The sequence below is a fragment of the Ornithodoros turicata genome, chromosome 7 (assembly GCF_037126465.1).
Source record: "Ornithodoros turicata isolate Travis chromosome 7, ASM3712646v1, whole genome shotgun sequence".
Lineage (NCBI taxonomy): Eukaryota > Metazoa > Arthropoda > Arachnida > Ixodida > Argasidae > Ornithodoros > Ornithodoros turicata.
In genome coordinates this window covers 10745554-10771541 of record NC_088207.1, presented here as the reverse complement: position 1 = coordinate 10771541, position 25988 = coordinate 10745554, and the positions used below count along the sequence as shown (strand labels likewise).

Below are 25988 nucleotides of genomic sequence, written 5' to 3'. Positions count from 1 at the left end.
GGCCGTAATGTCCTCTACCACAAAAAATTATTTTCTCCCGTATACGAAAAAACACCCTCGAGATTTTTTAATATGTTGTAGAGGAAGGCTCGTTCTATAAAAGATTTCAGGCCTCTCTTCCGACCTCTTCATTGCGTGTTTTACGCTCGATTGTAGCGAATTTTGGAAAAATCGCATACTTCCTCTTTTTTTCCTGCAATGACTATGAAAGTTACGTGTCTGGCGATTTTTCCTGTTGAAGTATTCCTTGGGGCCTTGGCAGGAAAAAATATTCATTAAAATTTAGTAGTCTGATTTTCCAGGAAAATTGCGAAACTTCCGTCATTTGTATACCTGCACCTATTACAGCACGACAACCGGGATTTGGACGCTGTGTAGAGCCTAGTTTTCTCTATACGCAAAAGAAAACCGCGCAGTTCTAGGTGCTTTCTATGAGCCGCAGTTGCCGTTCACGCCAGGCACGGTTTTCGCCAGCGCCGTGAACTTTGCTCGTGCGTAGCACCCGCCACATTGAGATTTGTGAAGAAATGTTTCGTGGTGTGTCTTTTTTCACTATTAGGGACTGCTAAAAAAAATTCGTAAAAATTCGCGATAGTTTTGTGAGGGCCGAGCAGGTCCGCTGGATCATTTCGCGTGGAATCGCCCTGCTGTGAGTTAGGACACAGCAAGGCTGGCAGTCTTATTTTCGACATGCTTCAGTACGGTTTCAGATCGATTTACACTGCCAGTGTGCCGCCTCTGCACCCTTGTTTACGTAAAATTCTGTCAGTTTTATTTGGCCTACTTCAAGTGTTCCGTGCTGGCACTGTGCGTGTGAAAAAAAAAGCAAGTGCATCCATTACTCCTTTCTATCGCTAAAGGCAGCACCCGGCCAGTATGCAGACAACACATGTTAGCTATTAGCCACGTATTTCCTGATAAAAGCAGTTTTATGGGAGATATAAAACGGAAGCGTTAAACCGGTTCGCGAACCGTTGCAGGGCTGCGAACTCGTTTGTGAACCGGTTCGCGTTTTGGCGCAGCCGAACCGGAACTGAACCGGAAAAAAATCCAAGCAACGCGAACCCGAACGGAACCCGTATTTTTTGCGGTTCGACACCTTTATCTGAATTGACTTCTTGACCAGGTAAATGTGGGATGGTAGAATTGGAGGCGGTCATTATTTAAAGCGGTTGTCTCTTGAAAATCCTGAAAGGGACGGGCACACTGATATATCTATTGGCGAGTTTTGTTATGCAAATGAGCCAAAACCGAAGGAAAACGTATGATTAAAAAGTTGAAAGTGTTCTAATGCTTTTTTTTTTTTTTTTGCAAATTTGGTGCAGCTAAAAATCACCCTGCATATTGGCCTGGTTTCTTATCCCTTCAATATCACTTACGTGAATGCTAAGCACAGGTTGTCAATAGAGACTGCCTCGCGAATTTATTTGTAACATTTTTCCGTTAATTACTTGTCGACTTAGTCAGCATAGTCAACGACTTAGTCAACATAAATGCAAGAAACCGACATATACTAGTTTTCATTTTGTTATTAGTTATTTCCAATACTGTTAGTCCCAAGTGGGACCATAGATCCTATAGACTCATACCCCCAGTGTTTAAATAATCAGTTCACGTTGAGATATGTTGAAATACTTTGCGCTTTCAATAGTCCTATAAATAGGGTTTCTGATTTTCGGCAACTACATTTTCGGAAATTCATATAAAAAAAAAAGACCATCAGAGCAACACTCAGAAGTGCGGATGATAGCTCTGTTCACTCATATGTTGTAGCGAAACAAGGAACTGATGATAAGGATTTTTATTATCGGCACTCACCCTGTCTTAGCGAAGACACTGAAGATGTTGATTGTACGTCGACTGAGCTGTTCTTCTTCGGCCGTCGAACAGCTGGCGTCGAGTAATGGCCTGCCGAATACGAAGCTCAAGTCGTCGTATTGCGTTGGTCCGAAGTCTTCCCGCGCCCATGGGCCGAAGGATGGCTTGTGGGTCCACACGTACTTGTACGCGGTGCTGCCATGGTCGGCTAGGTGTTCGGCCAGGTACTGAAATAGTGTCTATCAGTTATATTCTACTAAATGGTTAGCATTATAGCAGTTTTTTTTCCCTCCTGAAACTGTCTTAGCTTAGCTAAAACAGAAAGGTGGGCCAGTTGGTACGAACTTGGCATAGTGAAAGATATGTACGAGCCACAACACAAGAGGACCTCACCACACGAATGCTCCACTATCAAAACCTCATTCGGGGAAACACTGAATATATATATATATATATATATATATATATATATAACAAAGTTATGACGTCATATCTGTCAACTAAACACATAACGTGTCTCCACATGCAACCTTACGACCGTGCAGTCCAGCATTTCCATTTTAGGGGTTTCTTTCACGGACAAAAAGAAAAGGAAATGCTCCAAGTTTTGTTAATTGCGAAGTTGGGTTAGCTAGGTGCTTACCGCTGTATTTGTCACTATAATTGACTCATCGGGAGGCAGCATACCTCTAGGCAGCTCTTCGGCAGGGAGCTAGTCACTTTCTTGCACGTGGAGACAGGTTGTGAGTTTTTGTTGACAGCAGGGCCGGCGATAGAGGAGGGGGGGGGGCGAGTCAGGCGACCGCCTTAAACCCCGTGCTTGCATAGGCCCCGCGCACGAAGCCCTCAACCAGGGATTACTTTTTTTTAAATATCAAGTATGCACCTAATCGTGTGAAACAGGCCCCGCACACCCCTAGCACCGTCCCTGGTTGACAGGAACGACGTCGCAACTTGGGTATATATCTTCATATCCGTATGTTTATCATATCACATGTATATCATATAGCGGGTGTTTCAGCTAAATCCCCGGGCTAAATAATTCGCGAACCGGTGCACCAATCGAATAACTTTCTTTTTTACAAGTATCTGTTCAATACCGCCTACAAAATGCGCAGCGCGTGAATGAGCGGGAGGCGCTCATTATTTAAATAAAAATTCAAATGAGTTTCGTGAAAAAAGCTAACTTCTAAAGCAGAGCGCGGCAGTAAAATGGGTACTACCCCTTTTGGGACCTTCAGTGGACACCTTTTAGAGAAAGATCTGCCACCGAAGCGGGTCATTTGTTGCAGTAATAAATTGGTTTCGGTTTACATATTTAAGTTATTCGATTGGTGCACCGGTTCGCGAATTATTTAGCCCGGGGATTTAACTGAAACACCCGGTATATCAGTATGTTTCTTGAAGAACGCGTTCATAGTGGAGCATTCGCGTCGTCAGGTCATCTTGTATTTTGTTCTTGTGTTGTTGGCTCCTTGATTTTTTCACTGTGTCACGGTCTTAGTTGAAGTCATTTAATTTCGAAAGGTCTAGACACGAACGTTCTGCCAGATTATTACCATTTGACTCATTACTGTAGTACCTGCACGGGACAGTTGAAAAATACGTCGCCATAGATTTCTTTCGCGACAACATTGCCCGCGTCGGTGTTCCAGACGGTGTTGTTGACGTACTGCCGTCTCGCAGAGTCAAATGACTGTATTCCCGCCGCTTCTATTTGGTTCTTGACGTGCACCGTTATCACTGTCTCCGCTTGCACTTCGACACCGCGGGCCATAGACAGCTTGTGAACCTCCAGTAGGAAGCTCCCTTCGTCGAGTACATTGCCTAGCAGCACCTGGAAATGGAGTCACCGTAAGATCATAGGATTTTCCCTCAACCTTGGACGTGCCTGAGAACCTATTTTGGTTTCACGATGCGGGAACACGAGTTTGTGACCACTCCGTGGACGGACACAACTGAAATACTCACTACAATGATCAGTATGCAATTCAAAATTCGTACTTCGGAGAAGTAGGAAAAACTGGAAATTGAAACTTTTACAGGGACAGCCGATAATGCGTCTTTTCCCGGCGTCGGCCTCGTCCACAGAAGGAAAAGCGTACACAGTATTAGTGATCGATGACAATGTTAGCGTGGCACTTCAGTAAAAAAACACACTTCATGATTCTGCTTCAGATGCCATGGAGATACCGTGTCCTGTGGTGACGCAGGAGGTACCGTGTCCAAGCGGAGAGCTCGCGAAGACCCAGCTGGGTCGTGCAGCGAGGCCGCAAACGAAAGAGTACGACGTCAGGATCCCCATGTATGTGACGCCGGAGCTGAGGCAAAACAACACGGACGCGAAGACCCTGCCGTGCGTGCTGCCGAAGCTCAGGTAAGACGGACTCAGCGGAAAGACCCTGCAGCACGTGCCGCAGAAGCGGAGGCAAGCGAAAGCCTAAGGAGCCAAGAAGGGCTTCACTAGGTAATAATTCGGGGGTAACGCTTTTGGATACAGTTGCTCGGTGTACGATCGCTTATGGTTAAAGAACGATCTCACAGCGCTGCCGTTGCGATTTCGACTTCAAGTATCACGTCACTCCTCATGCAACGACAGGTCGTCCACCATGTGAACTTCTAAATCGCAGACGCTACCGATCGGTGCTGGATCTGGTGCGTCCGGAGAAGGCTCAGGACTTGAGCACGTCTGAGTCATCTAGGAAAGCCCCTGCTAGACAGAAGAAGAACCACGACGTCCGAACCCGCGATCGCAGCTTCGTAATCGGCCAGAAAGTGTGGATGCTGGACCCAATCCAAAACGGCAATTGGAAAATTGGGATAATCGTCAACACCCACAATCTATGTTGCGAAAGACGAGTTCGGCAAAGAACACAGGGTCCACAAGGATCATTTAAAACGACGAGACATGGAACATGGAAGACATGTGGAACATGGCTTCCGCATGTTCCACAAGACCACAGAGCTCCATTGCAGTCTCCAGGAAGCAACGCTTCTGAAGGCTTCCTTCTCCCGTTTCCTGAGACGACTGAAACTGAGGGCGACAGCGAACAGTGCCCTGTTCCAGCGACAGCAGACTCTGCAGTTCCTCTAGAAAACTCTGCTGCTCCGCTAAGGACTTTCGGAGCTCGATATCCGACGCGCAAACAGTTGTAAATCCGTAGCGCTTCGGTTGTAAACCAGTTGTAAACCGGAGCGCTACGGATATTCTTAAAGGGGGGGTGGAATTGTAGTAGCGCTGCAGTTCCACCGGTAGCGATGTTGAGAATGAAGACGGGCGAGTCTCGTAAGCAATCTCGTGCTAGGCAGATGGCATTCAGGTTCTGGCCTCCGTGCAATAAACAGGTACTACCCATCCTGTGATTTTTTTTCTTTTTTTACTGTGCGGGAACCGGGAGTTACCACATACAGTATCAACTGCAGCAGCGTACATGTTTTTTATATCAAATGTAACGTACAGCATGTCTGTATTTACAGACTTCTCAAGTCGTCTCTCGTAAGCGGTGCAAATTAGTTTATTACATCGTTGTTACAGAGAGGCATTCAATTGCGAAATTTGAGATTTCACCAGGAGGGAACAGCCAAGATGATGTGGAAGACGGTTGTCAATCTCGATCTTTACTCTGTTTGACAAAGATACAGGCAAAAAAATTCCGTACTGGGCATGCTTTCTATCTGCCACCGTTTAATGTGACCTCCACATTCCTGTCGGAAAACGCACGTTAGGGTTACGGTTACGAAACCCGAGCCTTTCGTCCAATCCCGGGATTTCGGGATTTTGAAATGTGGATTTTGGAGAATGATGGCAGTCGGAGAAGAATGTTTAATTGCCCCATCCACTATACCGCGTGGATTCTGGGACGGGATTGGGATTTTCGTACAGCTGTCTACGTTCTTGCAATTACCGATTGAGTGCGCGTTCGCTACATATTGAAACGTTTCGCCTTTTACGTCCTCCACCTAGTAAGTATTGGGTTCTGATCGGGAGAATCCGAGCCTACTTTTCAGGAAAAAATAAGGAAAAGAGGGAGGGGGACAAATAAGGAGACTTGTGCACTATTTTGTGTAGTATCGCAGGCCGGACGAGTTTCAATGTGAAGGCAGTAATCTGGGCCAGTTGAGGGAAAGACAGCGCCAACAGACCAAAAGAACAGGTACATACGAGCGCTGACAAACAACAAAAGTTTATTTCCCAAGTGGAACGGAGATGGGAAAAAAGGGAGAGGGAAAGGAATGGGTGACCTCCAGGACCGGTCAGGGAATGGGTTAAAATCGGTTCAGCTGCCGAGATAGGATATCTCCCTTCCCAGCAAGCCGAGAGATGCGCTGAGGAAAGCAGCGGTGCCGATACGAAAAGAAAAACTGACGGCGTTCTAGATGTTTTTACACCTGCCCTTTCCGAATTCACTTTTACAACAGAAATGCCCTCGAAAGTCAGGCATAGGTACCTGGACATGATGTTGAGCTTCCAAGTCGACCACGTATGCTGAAAGTACCAGCCGCCATCTACCAAGAGTTTGCTGCGGTTGCAATGGACCTCTACCCGAGAAACGTCATCGTGACGTTGGTAGAGAGACTGAAACCGAAACAAAATGGAAGGGAAGGGCTGGGATCCACGAACGGGCACTTGTTCGCTGTCTCCTATTGAAAGAAAAGTAGGATCGAAGGTCGCGTCCCTTACAGGGACCATCGTAATCCCCTCAAGACCGTGGCTTTCGGGCGCGACCTTGTTCGCCACTAGCTTCAAGCGTAGTTCAACTCTACCAAATTGGTGGCGCTGTCGAACACCATGACGTCATTTGTTTACAAACAGGGAGAGGTCTATTGACGTACTCCATGCTGGTGAAGCGTGGTATAGCCAGTCCTCCTCAGGTACCCGCAGGCGCGGCTGTAGAGTATGTACCACTGCGCCCATACATCATGTTGCAAGCCCATTGGCCGAGACTGTGCGCGCGCTCCGATTGGTCGAGAATGGTTTGAAATCGCATTTTGTACGCGCGCTGCGTGCAGCGTCTCGACCGTTTCAGCATAGTTTCGAAATAGCACGGCCGGCATGTCGTTCTCCTGTGTTCGGTGGTGTCGATCGACAGTACAGTTTGCTGAAATATGTTCGCGGGTTTATTCGTCCGCCATTGCGAGTCTACGCGTGTTGTGCTGTTTCTGGACACAACTATTATTCCACGAACAATCTATCAACTGCGGTACCGGAATGCTTCATGAGTTGGAGCGTGAAGAACAAGTTCGGGCGCCGTTGGATTTCGAGGACTGTCAACAAAGACAGGATTACGTTGAAATTCACTGAAAAGGTTAGCCAGCTGTAGGAGTCGAACTCACATCTTCTGAATTGCCAGATTGCTGTCCAGGGGGCTTAATCGCTTCATCGTCGTTACGGTCGTTACAGGCTAACGAGTGGCGGGAAATTCAAAAAGGCGGGCGGGAACTTTAAAAAGGTGGACACGTGATAAAACACGTGCACGGCGCTCTTCACGCGATACGTGAAGGCCGTGGTACACGTCACGCGCAATGTGTCACGTGCCCACGTTTTTGAATTTCCCGCCACTCGTTAGCTTGTAACGACCGTAACGACGATGAAGCGATTAAGCCCCCAGGGCTCTACCAATTGAGCTAAGCTAACACGCCTTCTCAGCGACTTCCAGGGTGCGTCATTGTTAATTTCTAAGGAAAATTGAGGCTTTGTATGTATTTGTGCCTTCTATGTTGTTCCAGCCTCAGAACATCAGTTCTCTCAGGATTACGTGCCACACAAGCGCTATTCGCTTCGCTATAATGGATGCACCGCAAGCAGCGAAGGAAGATGCTCATTATGGAATGGTACGCACTCATGAGACTGGCTCGGTGTTAGGAGTTGAACGGTGTGTTCATTCTGCTTCATGTTCGAACTTTGTCCCAGTGTGTCGGTAACGCAGTGAGCTTTGTACGCACAGTGTATCAGATCTTTGAATCAGTGTTTTGTATCAAATAAATATTTATTTAACCCAAAAATCGCTGTAGTTATCTTGAATACCGAATAACGGCGGCAGGCCTGAAATCCAGTAGAAGTCGATGGTAGCCAGGACCGGCCAAAAGGCCAGCCAGACATTGAGGCTCCTGATTGGTCGACTGGTTGTGCATAATATCCACCACGTCACAATTTAATTGGTCGTGTGCCCAGTGTTGTGTGAATTATCTCGAACTATGGACTCTATGGGGAGCAGTTTGAGGCTGGTATAGCCGTATCCGCATAAGGAATGACATGACGAGGTCCTTCCGCCTCAGTTAAAAGACTCACAACGGCGGGATTTCCTAAGTGTTTGATTCTGAGTGTTGCTGAACACCTGCTCCGTGAGGCTCATCCACGAGAGGCCGCCGCTTAAACAAAGGAACGGCCATCGAATGTTGTAGACTTGGCTTGCCACTTAGCTTGCCACTTGACCGAGTTCACTTGGTCAGATGTTCAGAAATGCCCATCACCACCACGCCGCCTTCCCACTCGGTGAGTGGAATGGCGGCGGGGTGGTGATGGTGAAAGGACACGCCGTTGTCGGCCTCGCCTCACACAGGTGGGCAACGTCACGACTGACACCCTGGGAAATGTGCATCCTGGATAGACTTTTACGGGAACTATGCCAACATACGTCTGAAAGCTTCTGAGGAAAAATCCCAGACAACACAGCCGGCACGCTTTGTCGCCCGCCGCTTCCTGGTATTATTGGCCGCACACCAGCTACGATCCTGTTTCTTTTTCTTTTTTTGCAATCGCGTCTACATCTCCCGCAGCCATGGTAGCACATACATTTACACCAATGCTCCGCGGCACACCGCTTACGCCGTAACTCCGCGACGTCCGTGTTGTCGGGGGACGTGAACTGCATACACCAAACCATACGTGGCCATAGAAATCATAAGGAAAGAGAGAGTAATGGTGAGAGCGAAGGAGTTGTACGGAGGCGAGACCTCTTCCCAGCGTCCAAGTCCGGGAGGCGATTTTGTAGATTTCGGCCGCGACCTTTCCGCACGTGAAGACTAGGCGCCCTGGTATCCAATCCAATCCAAGCCGTGGTTTCTTCCGCTGAGCTCGGTGTGCCATGCCGTGTGCGAAGACTGACTGTTCTGTGTGCTCTGATCGTGTGCGCTTGAATTGCGTCTTATTCCGTAAGGAACGATCGAGTAGCGCGCTGTTTAAACCTTGTGCTGCGACATGCGAAAACGGCACACGGAACTCGTAGGAGACACCGTTCGTAGCGCGCTATAGGTCTACCGTATCTATTATGGCGGCTCACTAGTTGAAATGCCCCTCTTCGTTTGCTGGGTTTCTATAGTTATCATGAAGGTTCTATGGTGCAGGCACAGAGCAAGTGCTCCCGTCTGTTTCTTCTCAGCCGACGTTGCGCGATGTACGAGGTGGAGAGGCATTGCGAGAGCGAAACGACCCCTCTTCGATGCCCCTCTTCTTCAAACAACGAGGCACAAATAATTTCCCATGGCTTCTACAGCATTCACAAATATGCCCTTCAGGCCAAGCTCCCCGGTTCAACCAAGACTAAGACGCTACAGAAGGATGAAAGGACCCTGGAATATCGCAAGTGAAAATCATGCATATGGAAGTGGCATTGCGCCCCAACAAAACTGACAGTGTTAATGTTTTTCCTGACATTCCTATCTCCCGAAAAAATTAATGAAAGTGCGTATCTTAGGAGTAACTTAAATAAATGCGTACAAGTTAAGGTACGAAATACCGTCTTTGAAAAGTATTTTTAAGACACCAAGTGTACCCCAGAAGCATTTAAGACAGGATAACTTGCATAGAGTATCTAAGATACATACAAAGTCTGCTTTGCTTATAATTAGGGTTCGGTCGTACTGTATTCATCAATTTCGCGATGTGGCATCTTTCACTCCCGCAGCGTTGTGGCCCGACCTTCGAACGCGATACTTCTTCCCTACAGATTTCTCCAGACGATGTGACGTCGTTGAGAAGATGTGCGGATAATATCTTTGTGGAGTGTGTTTGTTGATTTGAAATACGTGTCTGTCCTCGCTTCAATCGCGTTACTTCAACATGCTCCACACACCCTCATGGCATGATCTTACCTGTTTATTCTTTATTGGGGAGTTCTCTAGAAGCTGATAAGGACTTTCGGGAATATACATGCTCTGGAAGTTTGGCCTATAGTCGAATAACTGGTAGAACCTCTCGGTGGCGAAGCGCTCCGTGGAGACTCGTCGCAGACATTCCCAACCACCTTCCGTGCAGCCCAAGGTGTCCATCACTTTCGACAGAGGCGTATTGACCTTCACAGAAAAAACATCGCGGCTCATGACATCATGGAGACACGACTATCGAAAGAAAAGTTGCGGTGAAAAAGACCATATAATTTGTTTATTTATTTTTCGCTTTTGGCTACGGCATATTCTATAACAAATGAAATGAGCTCCTGTGAAAGAACGAAGAGCGAATGTGACGTGTAGCTCGAAGCCTTTGTTCTGCACACCTTTCAAACACTCCCGACGCTTTGAAAGTGCCTGTAAGAGAGCGAAGGTATGAGGATGGTACTGCGTGAGCGTTGATCATATGACTCATGGCGTAGTTGGGAGCAGTCGGAAGGCGCTGGCTGGGAAAGAGCCGGCGACGTGACGAGAGGCGATCGAGCCGTCCATCCGATACTCCAAGTGTGTACTCCACTGTTTACTCCGAGTGTTTTTGCAAATTTGATTGTGCAGTAACAATACACTGCAGAGCGGAAACATTTTGCCTTGTGGCTCCGAATGAACAGATGGATGAATCACACATGGTTTCAGCTGCCGCGTCTGTGCTCCTGCCACTACAGAATAAAATGATGTTCACTTCATTTCATATTATAAATCGACCTCGCACAAAGGCTCAATACGTAAGCTATAAATTATGTCAGTGAGCGTCACGCGATTTCCCAAAGAACCCACTTAAAGCTTCATAGTTACTTACAAACAGTGAGTTACGTCTTGGAGTAGGAAGACTGGAAGATTGGAGTTGGAAGAATTGACAGCGCTCAGCTGTGGCGAGAACACGGAGGATGCTCTTCCGATACACCGATTAAAGTTTTATAACTAATTAAGAATTATTTTAATTGCCTTTATTTTATTCGTATTATTAGTTGTATAGCCTTGTTCTGCTCCATTCTACCTGTAGCCCTATATATCTTACGGTAGTCCTTTCTAAAGATGGCTACCGGCTTCTTGCACATTCAGCATCTTCAGGAGCCTGAAGGGGCACGAGTTTCTCTCGGAGTGCACATGGTGTCTCTATACAAAGCAAGCGCGAACTAAACACTTGTAATACCAAACGACATTCCGCACACAGTTACGACATTGACATGGAAGACGACAGCAACCATTGGGTAGAGCCTTCTTTTTTTTTTTCGTAGTGAACTGGGAAAGCGAATGAAGACACGAAAGGGACTACATGTAAAAACGTGATCGCAATTGTGTGTACCATTCATACAATCAAGCAACCTTTGACCTTCGTGAAGGAATACAGCTGACGGCGATGTTCTCCGCCCACGTTGTTTCGGCTTGGTTACGTCTAGCAACGTCATGATTATGTCACAGCCAGTGGCGTATCTAGAGCTACCTGCGCCCATGGCAACCAATGAGTCTGCGCCCCTGTTCAGGCACATATCGATGACACAGTTGGTAATGTTTTGTAAACACTTTAATGAAGTCCACAGAACTACTACACATGCAAATGGCCCACTATCGTCACATGATAGCCTTTCTGGCTTTTGCTGCTGCAAATTTGTCGATAATGTCACTGAAATCAATTTTTTCTGTTTCTTCTCCTTCAACACTTAGGACAGCAAGGTCGGAAAGCCTGTCCTGGCCCATTGATGCTCTTAAATACGAAAGTATCAGCTTGCTAAGTATAAGCTTTCTAAGCTTGCTTGTAAAGTATAAGCTTGCTAAATGACCGGTCACAGCTGGCAATTGAAACCGCGATCGTAAGCATTATCTGGACCGCAACCCGAAGGTTCGGGAAGACATTCTCATCTCCATAGTGAACAATAAATTCAAGAAGCTCTTCGGGTCTCGATATTTTGTTTTCTGTGCGCCTCGCGAGCAACATTCTGCAGTCCAAAATTTCTTCGTACAGCTCGTTGCCGTCAACATCGGAAGTGTAAAATTTGCCGAAATCGCCCCTACACCTTTACACCTGCCCCAGCCCGGCACACGGGTTCAGGTCGACCCTCTTGTTGGTCTGCCCGATACGAACTCCTCTTTTCGTCGGGTCGATTTTCTTGCTCAGATATCTCTCTCAAAGTCCCACTGCTGCTGTCACGTCTCAAGTGGGATCTCCCTTTTGTTTAGGCTGCTTTGGTCTCGGCTGTGACAGTCGCTCACTGAGCTGGTTCGGTTTGCTCACGGTGCCCCGTTCTCGTCAAATACGTCACGCGCCCAGTTCAGCTACCTCGTGGTTAACATGATGTCCTTGGGGATGCGTTTTCGTGTGGTCCGCACTACGTTTCACACTACAACCTCTCTAATGGTGGGTGCATACATCATTTATGAATGTGCCAGGTTGAGTGCCCGACCTGGCACATTCACACCCGACCACATAATGGCGCCCCTGTTCATCTGGCGCCCATGGCACCTGTCCACACCTGCCACACCCTAGATACGCCACTGGTCACAGGGGCCTTTCTTCCCTATAGGGGTTGAGTCCTTCCCTCACTACAGTAGCACAGTCCAGCTTACCTTCAGTGGTTGAAACGGTGATCCACTTTGTAAGATAAGCCTGGGAAATTTCTTGACCATGTTGTCAACAGGTGATAGCATATGGTATCCGATGGACACTGCACCAGACTCGTAACCGTGAAGAACGATGGATGAGGCGTTGCCCCCGAAGAACTCTATGTTTTCTCGGACCCAACGTAGTGACAGAAGCTGATCGTATAGTGCCATGTTTCCTGGGGCATCGCTGCTGCCGTTACCTACAAAGGGATTTTCACAGTCATCCTACATATTTCAAATTATAGTAGTAATGCGTTAGGAACTCCTTAGCGGCACCATTTAGCACCATAATAGCGGTAACCGGTTCGCAACAAAACGGTTCGGACATAAAAGAAGTCAGCATAAGAGTTCCTCTCAATCCCAGAACGAAGACACATTGGTATCATCATCACACGTCCACATCATGAATTTAGGAAATTATCACCTAGCAGACAAACGAGGACATATAGTAAGTATACTCTCAGCGTCTTTTTAACACGCTGAAGCGCAGTTTTCCTTGTGAGCGCCGTGTCTAGCGCCCCACGCACGCGCTGCGGCGTCTACTCTTCAGAGACGAGGCGCCAAGCAGACGAATGAAACAGGAATGGAGTAGGCCAGTTATGTAGCTCTATAGGACGAATATGTGATTAAGTAAGCTCCCAACATTTCCCTTTACACGTGAGCAGTAAAAATTACACAAGTTAGAAACATGAGAAGTGGAGAAGCAGCGTACGCAGAACAGTGCCTGTTTGATTGGTCGTAGTTTGAAAAGTAAATGCAGTTCTGCTTATTGGTAGTGCAGTTGTGTCACCTGTTGCCTTTGCCTTTGTCTTGCCTTTGTGTTGAGGATTAACTAGTACACTGCTGTGAGCTCGGACAGAGTAAGGCTGGCAGGCTTATTTTCGACATGCTTCCGCACGGTTTCAGATCGATTCACGCTGCGAATGCAGTCTGCCGGCAAGTTGGTTCGCAAACCGGTTCGAGGTTGAGAACCGGTTTGCGAACCGGTTCGATTTTTGGCATGGCCGAACCGGAACTGAAACGGAACGAAATCAAAGCAACGCGAACCCGTACCCGAACCGAACCCGTATTGTTAGCGGTTCGACACCCTGGTTTTACGTCGCCGAGCAGAAAGATTACTTTTCCTGTGTAAATGTGAAAGAGGTGCTGGCCACCTTGCGGACATGTTATCGCAGATCGTCGGATAAGGATTGCGAGATAAGGATTGCAGAAGCCAAAGGATAGGAGGTGATCCCGCAAAAAGCACATGGAGGACAGTGTGGCGTACCCTGCTCGGTGACGACGGCAGCGCTCAACCTACACCCGCATACACCTGCATCTGTTGTCAATAAACCAGCTCTCGACCAGACTTTTGCCTCACCGGTTCTGGTTCGCCAGGCAGCCACAATTTGTGAACGGCCGTTTTAGAAGATGGCAAACCTTCCTCTCCCGGGGCCCTCCTGTGCCCGCTATGCATGTGCCCAGTCCGAAGCAATCGGCAGCAACGCCTCCTAGTTCCGTCGGCCAATTCGCTGTTTGTCCGCCCTGCAGGGACGGCTCAGAGCCCTGCAGGAGCTGCAGGGACGGCTCAGAAGCCCTGCAGCCTGGTTCATGCAAGTTAAGAGCCAATTCCCCTTGCCCAGCTCCACCTCGCCAGTCACGCGGTACCGGTGTTTCTAAGAACTGATCCTTTAGGAGTAAAGTTCATACCTTCCAAAGGGAGTTTAGGCATTACCGTGACACCAGCTAATCGCGCCATGCTGAGTTTGCTGACACTACATAATGAAGTTATACCTCCTCTCTCTTCTTTCGAATGGGAGCTTATGCCCTACAAGGGCACAGACAATATTTCAATGACAATTGAACCATAGCAGTTGAAGAAAAAGCACCAAGTTGTTTGTCTCGAAGCCACACCCTCTGATTGCGAGTCAGAGACGGGGACCGATTCTCGTCAAAGTAATCGACATAGATTGATTACTTTGTTTCTCATTGATCATTACGTGAAGAAGGCGAGAAGAATAGAAATGAATATCACGCGCCCTCAACCAGTAGTCGACATCTTGATCCTGCAATATTCGTGATCAAGCAGATAGAGCATGATTAATTAATTAATTCAGGAATTTACGTCGCGCGACACCTGCGATCATGAGCGACGCCACATTGGTGAGGTCTGTGGATTGATTTCGCCGACCTTAAAAGAGTACAGTGGGCCATCCAAAAAAAATTCAGATTAAGACGTCTGATGAAAGTTTGTGTCATTATACCGAATAGCGCGAAAGGTTTTGGTGTGTACAATTTGTTTAAAAAAAAAAAAAAACTCACATAAACATAGCTCCGCGAGTTCACCCTTAACTCGCCACTCCGGGTATAAGAGAGGAGGAGCAGGTATGATGCCACGTCACCGATGACGTTACGAGGAGATCTCGTCCTAGTTCACCGGTCAGTGGGGGTCAGCGCCTGGTCGCTTTGCCGCCGTAAACCAGTTTTATCAGTTCTCCCAGAGAGTTGGGGATAGAAGGAGCGGACGAATCATGACCGAGCTAGGAGCAATGCTTTTTCAGAACCCTGAACAGCCGAGTAGCAGACGACAGCGGAGTAGCAGACAACATTTCTCTGGACCAATCAGCGAGCGTGATCCTTGTAGCGTCAGCGCGAGGTTCCAGGCAGATCACAGGCTGGTACTGCTCTCTACCGCTGTTGCGCGCAGTTGCTTTTTGCGGCGTACTTCGAATTAAATTCCTGGGACAATTTTGACTCTGTCGTGTGAATTACTTCGCATGGTGCACCTTAGTGGCCTACTTAACAGTTTTATAGGAAGAAAACAGGGTGTTAAAAATGACTTCCGTGCTACTTTAGACGCTCGCTTTTAACTTTAACATCTGCCTTTTAGCTTTTAACACATGTGTTAAAAGTTACAGGCTGATGTTGAAGGTCTTTAACTTTGCCCCTCATTAACGTGCGCCGAAATCTCGCCACCACGGCACACCCCACTTAACGTTCCTCGCGGAAGACGCAGTACCCTTGCCACTGGTCTCGGCCGGGTTTGAACCCACGATCTTCAGATCAGCTGGCGGACACGCTACTGAGTATGAGCCATCGAAGGAGGCAGATAACACATGAAGAGTGCAGATAAGGCATGAAGAGTGCAGGACCAAATGCTCGACTCTTGGTTGAGGGTGCGTGACAGTCATTTCTTCTCCACGTCTTCTTCACGTAACGACCAGTGACAGGCAAGACACAACGTAATAGAGATCGATTACTTTGACCAGAAGAAAGCCCCAAGGGAGGCTTTGTTGTGTTTGTCATTCCATGTTACATTCCCTCAGTCAATACAAGACTACAACAATGACATTTCCAATTTCATTTCTCACTCAGTTGGTGCCTCTACCTATTCACAGATAAGCAAGTCAAAGTCGAAGCCACATTTGTGTCGTAGTATCGCTCGCCTGATATCTTCACGGAGCGATGTAACGCACGTCTGCTCGCTTCGAGACGCGAAGAAGGAATGGTAATGGAAGTTGCGGTCTGCCAACGGCCAGCGTTGTCGTTGGCGTACCTAGTGTGACAACTAGCTGTATTGTGAGCTGAACTCGACGTAGCAGAGTGAAGATGAACCGCATATGTGTGCGAAATTTTTTCGGCGTACAATAACAATAAAGCAGCAAGAGAGCGAGCTGGTGATAATAACAGATAACGGTTGCTGAACAGACCTACTAAATCCGACTAGATCCGACGACTAATAAAAAAAATAAAGGCGCCGCCGCTTCTTCCGTCGCGTCGCATTCCATTTTTAGGCTGTGCGATTGGCCAAGAGAATACTACGAACGTGGAAACGGGAGGTGTTCTTGCCCATCGCTCAGGCTTGCTTATCATGGAATTTATCCACCAGCTAGCCTGCATTTACGCCATTCTGTAAACGGGAGGACATCAGGTCGCAACACAAAAGACTCTGTAAGGGTGATTACTGAACGGTTTCCGATGGGGAAGTTGTTGCTGTTCGTCCTTCTCTCAATTTAACTCTCCTCACTTAATTAAGATCACCATAGCCGTGTTCACGTGAATTCGACAGAAGCGGGTCCAGCTGAGCTCTCGTGTCTTCTACCTCGTGTAAACGCTGTCGGGTCGAGTTAGCACTACGTCGAGTCGAGTCGAGTCAATCGGACAGCAAGGGGTGGGTTGGCTAGCTCAACTCGACATGTAGCTGCATGTAAACGCGGTCGGTGGAAGTGAGACACTCGCTTCCTCTGCTTAGCTTGTACACCTCGACTCGACGCTGGGCGTCGCTGTGATCGCCGCCCGTTAGACAGAGTTATGTAAACAGAGTCGGGTAGAGTTCACGTAAACGCGATTGATATTGCAGCACAAGTTAACCGTTGTTGTAACTGAGAGCATTCCGAGTTGCAGGGACTATTAGCCGACGCGTTGTTTCTTTATTACACAACTATGTTTCTGTCACACAAGTACTATAGCCACCCAGTGCGGGGCACAACCTCTTCTACGTTCTCTGAAGGTACCGGTGGCCTGTCGTGTTGGTGTCGGACGGGAACGTTCAGGTTTACAGTGAGCAAGATAAGGATGTCACGTTTGCAGTGCACGCGGCTTTCTATACTTATAAGCATTATAATTGGCGATCATATTGCCTACACATTCCAAAGCATAACTCTTCATTAACTAAATATAAGAAACAGGATACTCCGCCTGGTGTGCTACAGTTGGAATTTCTGGCACTGAAGCAATGTTTCGGAGAGCATGTAGCCTTTTATACAGACGGGTCGAAGACCTGTACAGGAGTTTCATGTGCGATGATAACGGACGCTTCTACAACATCCCACCGCCTACCGAATATCTTATCAATCTTTAAAGGAGTACACAGGGCCACCCAAAAAAATTTCAGATTAAGACTTCTGATGAAAGTGTGTGTGTCATTATACCGAATAGCGCGAAAGGTTTTGATGTGTGCAGCTTGTTTCCCAGAAAAAAACTCACATAAACGTAGCTCCGCGCCTTCACCCTTAACTCGCCACTCCAGCTATAACGAGGATGAGGAGGTATGATGGCACGTCACCGATGACGGCATAAGGAGACTCGTTCTGGTTTGCCGGTCAGTCGGGGTCAGCGCATTGTCCCTTTGCCGCCGTAAACCTGTTTTGCCAGTTCTCCCGGAGAATTGGGGATAGAAGGAGCGGCCGAAGCAGTACCGAGCAAGCAGAAAGGCTTTATCAGAACCCCGAACAGCCGAGTAGCAGACGACAGCGGAGTAGCGGACAACATTTCTCTAGGCCAATCAGTAAGCGTTCTCCTTATAGCGTCAGCGCGAGGTTCCAGGCAGATCACAGGCTGGTACTGCTCTTCACCACCGTTGCGCACGGTCGGTTTTTGCGGCGTATTTTAAATTCAATTTCTGCGAAAATTATGAGTCTGTGGTGTAAATTACTTCGCATGATGCATCTTACTGGCAAACTTAACAGTTTTATGGGAAGAAAACTGGGTGTTAAAAATGACTTCTGTGCTACTTTAACGCTGAGGTTTATGATGTAATCTTAGCACTCAATTACATCTTAGAACATCACATCAACTCTTCGGTCATTTACACTGACTCACTTAGTTCCCTACAAGCCATATGTAGCATACAGATGTCAAAGAACCTTCTTGTACAGAGAGCGCAGTGCCTTGCGAGTAGAATAATCAGCAAACATCTCCATTTAAACTTTTGCTGGGTACCCAGTCATGTGGACATACCCGGCAACGAACGTGCTGATGCAGCTGCTACAGCTGCAATTTCTTTTAACATGACTCCATTCGATATTCCTTCTCAGGACCTCTTGGCGGTCCTAAGAAGAACGATAAATAGTAAATGGCAGCAACACTGGAACCAACAGCACCTCAACAAACTCCGCCTAACGAAGGATACCATGGGGAATCAACCAAACAATTTAGGAAACCGTTTCCATGAAGTACTTTTAGCCCGATTAAGGCTCGGTCATACTTTCATCACGCATGGTTTTTTACTCCGTGGAGAGGAGCCTCCCCAATGCACTTGCTGTGGTGAGCAACTCTCTGTTGTGCACATCCTAATCACATGTCCATTACACGAAAATCACCGTCGTCGCCATTTTAAAGAATTTTATCAATATCACCTGCCCTTTCACCCCGCTCTATTGCTTGGGGATGAACCGCTTTTACCCTACATGAGAATTTTTAACTTTTTTAGAGATATCGGCTATCTAAATGTCCTATAAGCGAATGACTTTCCCTTTTACTGTGGTTTACAGTTCGAATTCTGAGATAATTCGGTTTTAATTGAACAGTTACTTTTATCTTTCCACACACATCACTGTTTTGGCGCATTATAGTCTAGTTGCTCATGCGCCATAAAAACTGCAATCATCATCATCATCATATTGCCTACACAGCCACAAGAACAGGAGCTAAAGCAATGCTGTTCAAAAATATGTTGCTTTGGTCCCCCTAGAGAAATAAATAACGTCACTCGATGCGGGCAACGCTATACCCATCATATCTCACCTAAGTATCCGAGCGCATGCAGCCTGTAGTTTGGCATAACGACAATAATGTCTCCCAGTGCACTCAGCGGAGTGGCGTCGTAATCACGGTTGGAGCCCCACTTGAAGTCGATGCTGTAAAGAAACACCAACACTGTCTTTGGGGCGTGCGTGGGGTTCGTCGGCAACGATGGTGTCCAGACGTTCAAATGCAGGCAGTCCTCAGATGTTGGATCCTGCTTCTCCCCACCGCTCTTCTGCATGTCGTGGAGAAGAACATGATGCATTATGAAATAGAGCATTCTACCAAAGTCCAAGCTCCCTTTGCATTTCGAACGAGGATCTCGATTGGCGGTAAATGGACGGAACGGCTTACCCATTGCGTAGTGCGCAGTGGAGCCTGAATACAGGACGGCTTCTGCCGGGTGACGTCGATCGAGGAGGCTTCAGGGGGATTCACAATTTGCGGCTGCCGAAATCGCTGCGGGCCGGACATGTCGGCGCCGTAAGGAATGCCAAGGAATGTGAACACATGTCTGCCTTCGAATTCGTTCTTCAGTCCCCTGTAGGAACTCCACTTGGCCTGGACTGTCGTTCTTTGGGAACCCGAAGACCGCAGAAGATAGTAGACAAGACCGAGAACGGCAAGGATGACGAAAAACATGGTGGTCAGAACAACTCTGCAAGAAGAAATTTCTCGTGTTCATCAAAGGAGAAGCATGGATGCAGCAATCAATTGGCTGTCATACCCGGCGTGCGTGAGTCTCTCATATTGCTTCTGCAAAGTATTCACGACGAAATCTCCTGCTATCTACCGCTATTATTTGAAATCTACTGTTATCTCGTTGACAATTGTTTGTTCGTTAAGAAAAATGGTGTATGCATTGGCTCCGCGGTTGCTCCTGTCTTATCGGAAATTTATCTAAATACCTTGGATATCGAGCTGGGCGATCTTACGAGTTGTGGGAGTCAAAAGCGTATTTTGATCCGTCGGTTCGTTGATGACAACATTGATATCTCTGATCCTATAGTTCAATATGTGCAAATTCTACCTTGCAGTTCGTTAGTGCAGCAGCACCCGAGTTAAAGCTTTGTGTAGTGTGACCCTCTCAATGGGATAGTCAGGTTCCTGGACGTGGCACCTCACCTCACCTGTAACCCGGGTTTTTGTCGGTCATATGGAAAGGAAAACTGCAAGCCGGTCCTGCCCTACTGAAGCGCATATTCTAAACTTGACAAATTGAGTGTTTGTTCATCCCTCTTGAATGCTGCAACCAGGAAAAGTTGTTTTCATTTCGTTGGGAGTAGTTTGCAGAAGCAATATGAGGGACTCACGCAGGCCTGGTATGACAGCCATTGATTGCAAATAGGGCCATGAAATTGCTTGAAAGTTCACATCGTAGACCATGCAATTATTGTAAACTCTGGTAAGTTGTGATAATTCCCTATTTCCATGCAGTTGCACTCAACATCCTTGCTGTTGCTAAATCCTATAATATCAAATTTGTTTTTCTTTTTTTTTCAATGCCTTTAAATTAAGTCGTTTGACCCCCCTTCAGCTCCAAATCTGAATCGTACGGCGTGAGGCACCAGAAACCTTTTGTTCCTTGCAAGCAGAACGTTGTATATTCTATTCCGCTTGAGTGCGGCTTGGTGTACATCGGCCAAACGCGCCGGTGGCTCAGTGAACGGATTGGAGAACATGCTGCAAACGTTGAAAGAATGGCTGGGTCTTTGGAATTGGTGGATCACTTACGGGATTGTAAAGGTTGCCAGCTTTGCTTCAAGGACATTAATGTGCTTGTGTGGGAAGGCTGCACACTGAAGGTTGTTGCGAGTGTTCTTAGAGATAGTCACTAGAGGAAACGTAGTTACAAGTGCGTCTTTTATCTCTCTCGCTCCCCTTCGAAGATTTTTAGCTTTAAGTTGAGATGAACCAATAAATTATTGCTGCGTCTGAGAACTTGCGTGTGCCGTCTTCCGTGTCTCTCGGTCTTCTTCATCCCCAAGAACACACGCTGTCCTCAGGATGTCCTCAAAGTGTCATCACGTCCTCGTCCGTGATGGGATGAACGGAGGAGGTCTACAGGCTGTCATCATAGGAGCTTCCAGTGATTGTCATTTGCTACATCCTGCGGTCGTCAACCGGAGGAGTAGCACAGGAGAAGTAAATTGTTTTAATACTGCGTTGTGCATTTTAATACCTGCTACCCTGTAATCAACTTCCCGATTTATTTCTCATTACCCAATACAATCAAAGAAGGAGTGCTCATGCATAAATTAAAAAAAAAACGAACAAAAATATAAAATAAAAAGAGATATGGGGGCGCAAATACTGATCGTCGGATTTTAAAGGAATCCGTCCATGTGCAGCGTTTGACGTGCACTAAAATATAGTTTGCTAGACCTTTCACTGTGGTCTTGTTGCATGAGCGTCCGCAAAGGGGCCCTGGCAGGAGGTTGCGCGGAGCCTTTTATTTCCGAAGAGACAAAAAATAATAGCGTTTCACTGCTCAAGCTTCACTCACTATGCATGCATCAAACCAAAGCAGTAAGAAACACGGACACTACCTTGATAGCGATTTAATACTCCAAGGAATTTCTCACTTCATTGTTGGTTATGTGCGAAATCAAGTTAAACTTAGATACCTCACCCTTTGTTTTGACTGAGATGCGAAGAGGACTCCCGAATCTGCTGAAGTTCGGAAGACAAGCAATAACTTGTATCTGTTCTGTCTTGGAAAGGAGTAGTTTCGCAGGTTTTAGTGACCTAGGGGCCTTTTATATATTTAGGGGCCTTTTTTTGCCTTTTAAACTGTGACACTCATTGTTTGTGATGAGAAATACGCTGAACGAAATACAGATGAGAAACCACGAATGGTAGCTGGTGACCGAGGTTTAAAATATATAAACAACACACACGCGCTGACTGGGTGCTGCAAATGTGCCCTCACTTCTCAAAATAAATAATTCACTAAGGTATCTGCTTGCTCCCAGAACTGTACTAGCCGCGTCATTTAGTAGCTCCCATAGGAGGTCCTGAGGATATGACGGGGAGTCTCACTTTGTCACATTTCTAACAAATTGAGGACCTGATAGGGAAGTCCTGGGAATGTTACCCCTGTCCGCTGATGACATTCCTCGGACGTACCTAGGAGGTCATTGTGTTCTTGGGGATATGGGTCTCTTAAATCCTGCATGCCCGCCTCCGATGACTTGCTTCATTGACTTGATGACTTGAATTCATCGATTTCTGGGCGATGGAGGCTGTTTGTGACGTCCATAATTGTGGCCTGCCTGGGCTAATCCTCGTTGTTTACACTGTTCTACGTTCAGTCTGGCGTTATATTTGCTACTTACTGGCGAGTTTTCTTTTTTTTTTATGTTGAACACGGTGTACAATTCATATTTGGCGGTTATTATACTGTACGAAATATACAGGGTGTTTCACATAAAGTGATAAAAAATTCTAAATGGCGACGTACTCGCCGTAGGATTGTAGGACTTTCGGCATTTCCCTTCTCGAAACTTTTTTTTTAATTCGAGGAAATTTATTTAGTTCAATCGAACTTTGAAAATTGCAAAGCGAACCTCACTTTTTTTTACAGAAATATGAAGTCCGCCACGGATAACACAGTCCCAACAAAAACTATGCACAGTATCACAACAGTTGAAAAATCGTAAAAAAAATAATAAATAGTAAAAAAAAAGTAAAAATCCCGCTTTAGCCCGGCCTGCTTGATTGTTGCAAAGAAGAGCGCAAGGACCGTGCGGTGAGAGGAGGAAATAATACCGCCTCTTGCTTTACTTTTCTCTCCCCCGCTCTTACCTTGATGCAGGTCGCAACCGTCTTATCACAAAGGCAGCAAAACAAATAAAGCCGAGGCCACTTTCTCTTTCGGACGCACATTTCCCGTGCGCTTCTTTGCGACAATCAAGCTGGCGGGGCTAAAGCGGAATTTTTACTACTTGTGTCGACTATTGCTGTTGCGATACTGTGCATAGCATTTGCTGGGTCTGCGGTTATCCGTGGAGGACTTTATATTTCTGCAAAAAAATGTGAGGCTCGCTGGGCAATTGTCAAATTGAAAATATTTCCTGCAATTAAAAATTGTCCAAAGCTTTCCTCAATGGCGGCAAAAGATTTCAGAAGGTAATTGCTTAAAGTCCCACAATCCTCCGGCGAGTACGTACCCAGTTAGGAAGAGTTTTTTTTTTGTTATCACCTTAGGTGAAACACCCTGTATTTTACGACCGAGTTAAAAAAATACCATTTCTGAAACTTGACTAATTTTAGTGAAATGACCATACTCCGATCTTGCAGTGTCATCGTGTCACCAACTGTGAGATTCCTGTGAGATCCTACTTCACCTTCCTACTTAACCTGTGAGATTCCTGACTTTTACCCATAGTTTCGCGGTTGCTCATTTTCGGTGCTTCGGACGTGGCGTTGGAAGAATGGATGCTCCAAACGACCGGGGCTACGAGCTGCGTCCTCGAATGCTGGGTGGGAGGACGATGCCGCTTCGGCCTTGTCGCCTCCCCTAGCAGCGTGACACAAGTTGGATGAATGCCAAATGCTTTCCTTGCTGCTGAGATCAGTGGTTCGGACGGCCTTGATGGAGCCAACAGACTGATGTTGCCCACCAGGACGCTCCTGAAACAGTACCAAACAGCGCTTGACATGTGGAGGGAGAGGCTTGTACGGTGCTGGACAAAATTTCTTATGGGACGCGCTCCGGCGCCGTCCTTCCTCAGAGTGACGGGCTAGCAGCGATTGGTACCGTAAGAACTTGCAAACATGTGACTGGGTTACTAGGAACACGTCTAAGTTCGTACGGTCCCACCAGCTGCTATAGCGAGTCACTTTGAAGAAGGAATGCGCATGAACGTGTTCCGTAAGCTTTTGTCCAGCACACTCTAAGAAAAAAAAAAGAGTAATTTTACTCCTTTTGGGGAGTAAATGCGTTGTCACAAAAAATAGTCCCTTTCGGGAGTAAATGCACGGGAGTAAATGAATGTCACCGAGTGGAGACTGCATTTCACGCTCTGTTCTAAGAGTCTCAGGAACAAAATTCGCGTGCATGCATGAAAATACTTCGAATCAAACAGCAAACAGTGATATGTCGAGTGATATAAAATCTTACGACTTCCATAGGGCACAATTTGCGAAGAAAGAAGCGCTAAGTGTTTCTTACTCTGTAGGAGTGGAAAATTGCTAACTTGGCTGAGTAATACAGCCTTATGCTATCAAATTGACCAAGAGCACATATTTATATAGACTGTTGCATTCGGAAGACCATTTGTGAAGTTCAGTGACAATTTGCAGTCCTGGGGAGTAATTGTCGGCTTTAGGGGACCAAAATGGGGAGTAATTGCAGTCTAGGGGACTAGAAGCTGCAATTACTCCTCATTTTACTCCTTTTTTTCTTAAAGTGCACTGTACTTGTAAGACGACACCCCATCGTCAGGATAGCGTTGCAATCGGCTTTCCCCCGAAACACCCACATACTTCGTAAACCTAGAGTACACCAAAATGATAACGAGGATGACTACGGTGGATGGTTTCTGTTTCTAAACTGAAGAAGGTGGCATAGAGGTCATTGAACCGGGCAATACTTCTTCGGGCTTGAGGAAAACGAGCAAGAGACATAGGATGCGGCAAAGTGTCCACTTAATCGCGTCCCTTGCCCCTCCGCCTCCTACGTACTTCTCTTGTTGTTTTCAGTCGCCCTATTCATGACTACATTATGCCTGCAGTGTGAAGATTGCTCGCTCACCCTGGCAGCACAATGTACTGAAAGTTCAAAAGGCTGATCAAAGTTGTTTCCTATAAAATGAGGTTATACTCCCTGTACTCTCAGTAATTTCAGTACAGACGAGACGAAAAGTAAGCAAGCTAACTGGTTTGTGGACGAGGAATTTCAGTACATACTTCTACTTCGTTACTGCACTTCGGGATTGATAAACCAGCGATGGCTGTGCGTTACTTCCCGGGAACACAATCATTTGACAGTAGATGACTTCAATTTAGGCGTCCGTATCACGTTAAACATATACACATCCCTTACCTTCATGTCCGAGGTGCCTTCAGCTTCGGAATGATGGTTCATATTTGGTTGGTTACCACAGTGGAATAACGCGTCTACTGCTATGGAACGTCGCGCAAGACACTTTCTTCTCAGTTGCGCACACGCCACGTAAATAGTCACTTAGAATGTGTAATCAGTATATACTGCTGGCAGACCGGTATATCAAATTAACCCAAAAGGTAGAAAGAAACGCTTAATTTGTCCTTCTCCGTCTCCTTCTTCTTTTTCTTCTGCTGCTCCTGTTTTAAATAGGTGGCGCATAGCCCAAAGATATTTGGCCACGGAGATGGGTGAGTTCAAGTAGAGGCTGTTGGGGAATCGTAATTTTTTAAATCTTTTATATATATACTCAAACCCAATATATATACTCAAACTTTATAATTTTTGTGGGTGTTCTGAAGACGAACAAAGGGCACCACGACGGTCACGAGAATAAACAAACACTTTTGGACACAGTAAGACGCTGGGGTTATTGATGCTTGCATTTGTAAGGCTGAGTTTGAGTTTGTGTTTTAAGGCTCTTGACAAATTCTTCAGTCGCCTTAGCTTTGTACCCCAAGAGCCGGGGTTACAGCTCCCGAAGTTCTTGCTCAAGCTGCGGAAACAAAACAAAAACACATGTATCGGGCGACGCTATCGGAACTCCCCTTATCTTGGGCTGCATTTTCTGTTACCCTTTTTCCAGGACGCAAGAGGCGACAGTGTGCTCTTTCACCCTCTCACGTTGGGGGTGAAGGAAAGATGGGTCTCCGAAGATGCGCAATGAACAAAAAAAAAAAAAAAAAAGGTGTTCGTTCACGAATTTTTGTGCGGACGATCTACCGAACGGATT

At 46.6% G+C, this 25988-nt stretch overlaps 1 protein-coding gene across 1 annotated transcript in view; it reads right to left on the bottom strand.

Moving 5' to 3' along the window:
• Positions 1–25177, bottom strand: part of LOC135400447 (acetylcholinesterase-1-like) — a 32731-nt gene extending 7554 nt beyond the window's left edge. The window contains exons 1-8 of the mRNA XM_064632279.1: positions 25136–25177; positions 23471–23721; positions 19441–19744; positions 19087–19321; positions 12547–12782; positions 9910–10110; positions 3401–3655; positions 1819–2045 (exon numbers count right to left, since the gene is read on the bottom strand). Coding sequence (XP_064488349.1) covers positions 1819–2045; positions 3401–3655; positions 9910–10110; positions 12547–12782; positions 19087–19321; positions 19441–19744; positions 23471–23721; positions 25136–25177 — 1751 coding nt within the window. The remainder of the gene's footprint in view (positions 1–1818; positions 2046–3400; positions 3656–9909; positions 10111–12546; positions 12783–19086; positions 19322–19440; positions 19745–23470; positions 23722–25135) is intronic.
• Positions 25178–25988: the final 811 nt, after the last annotated feature.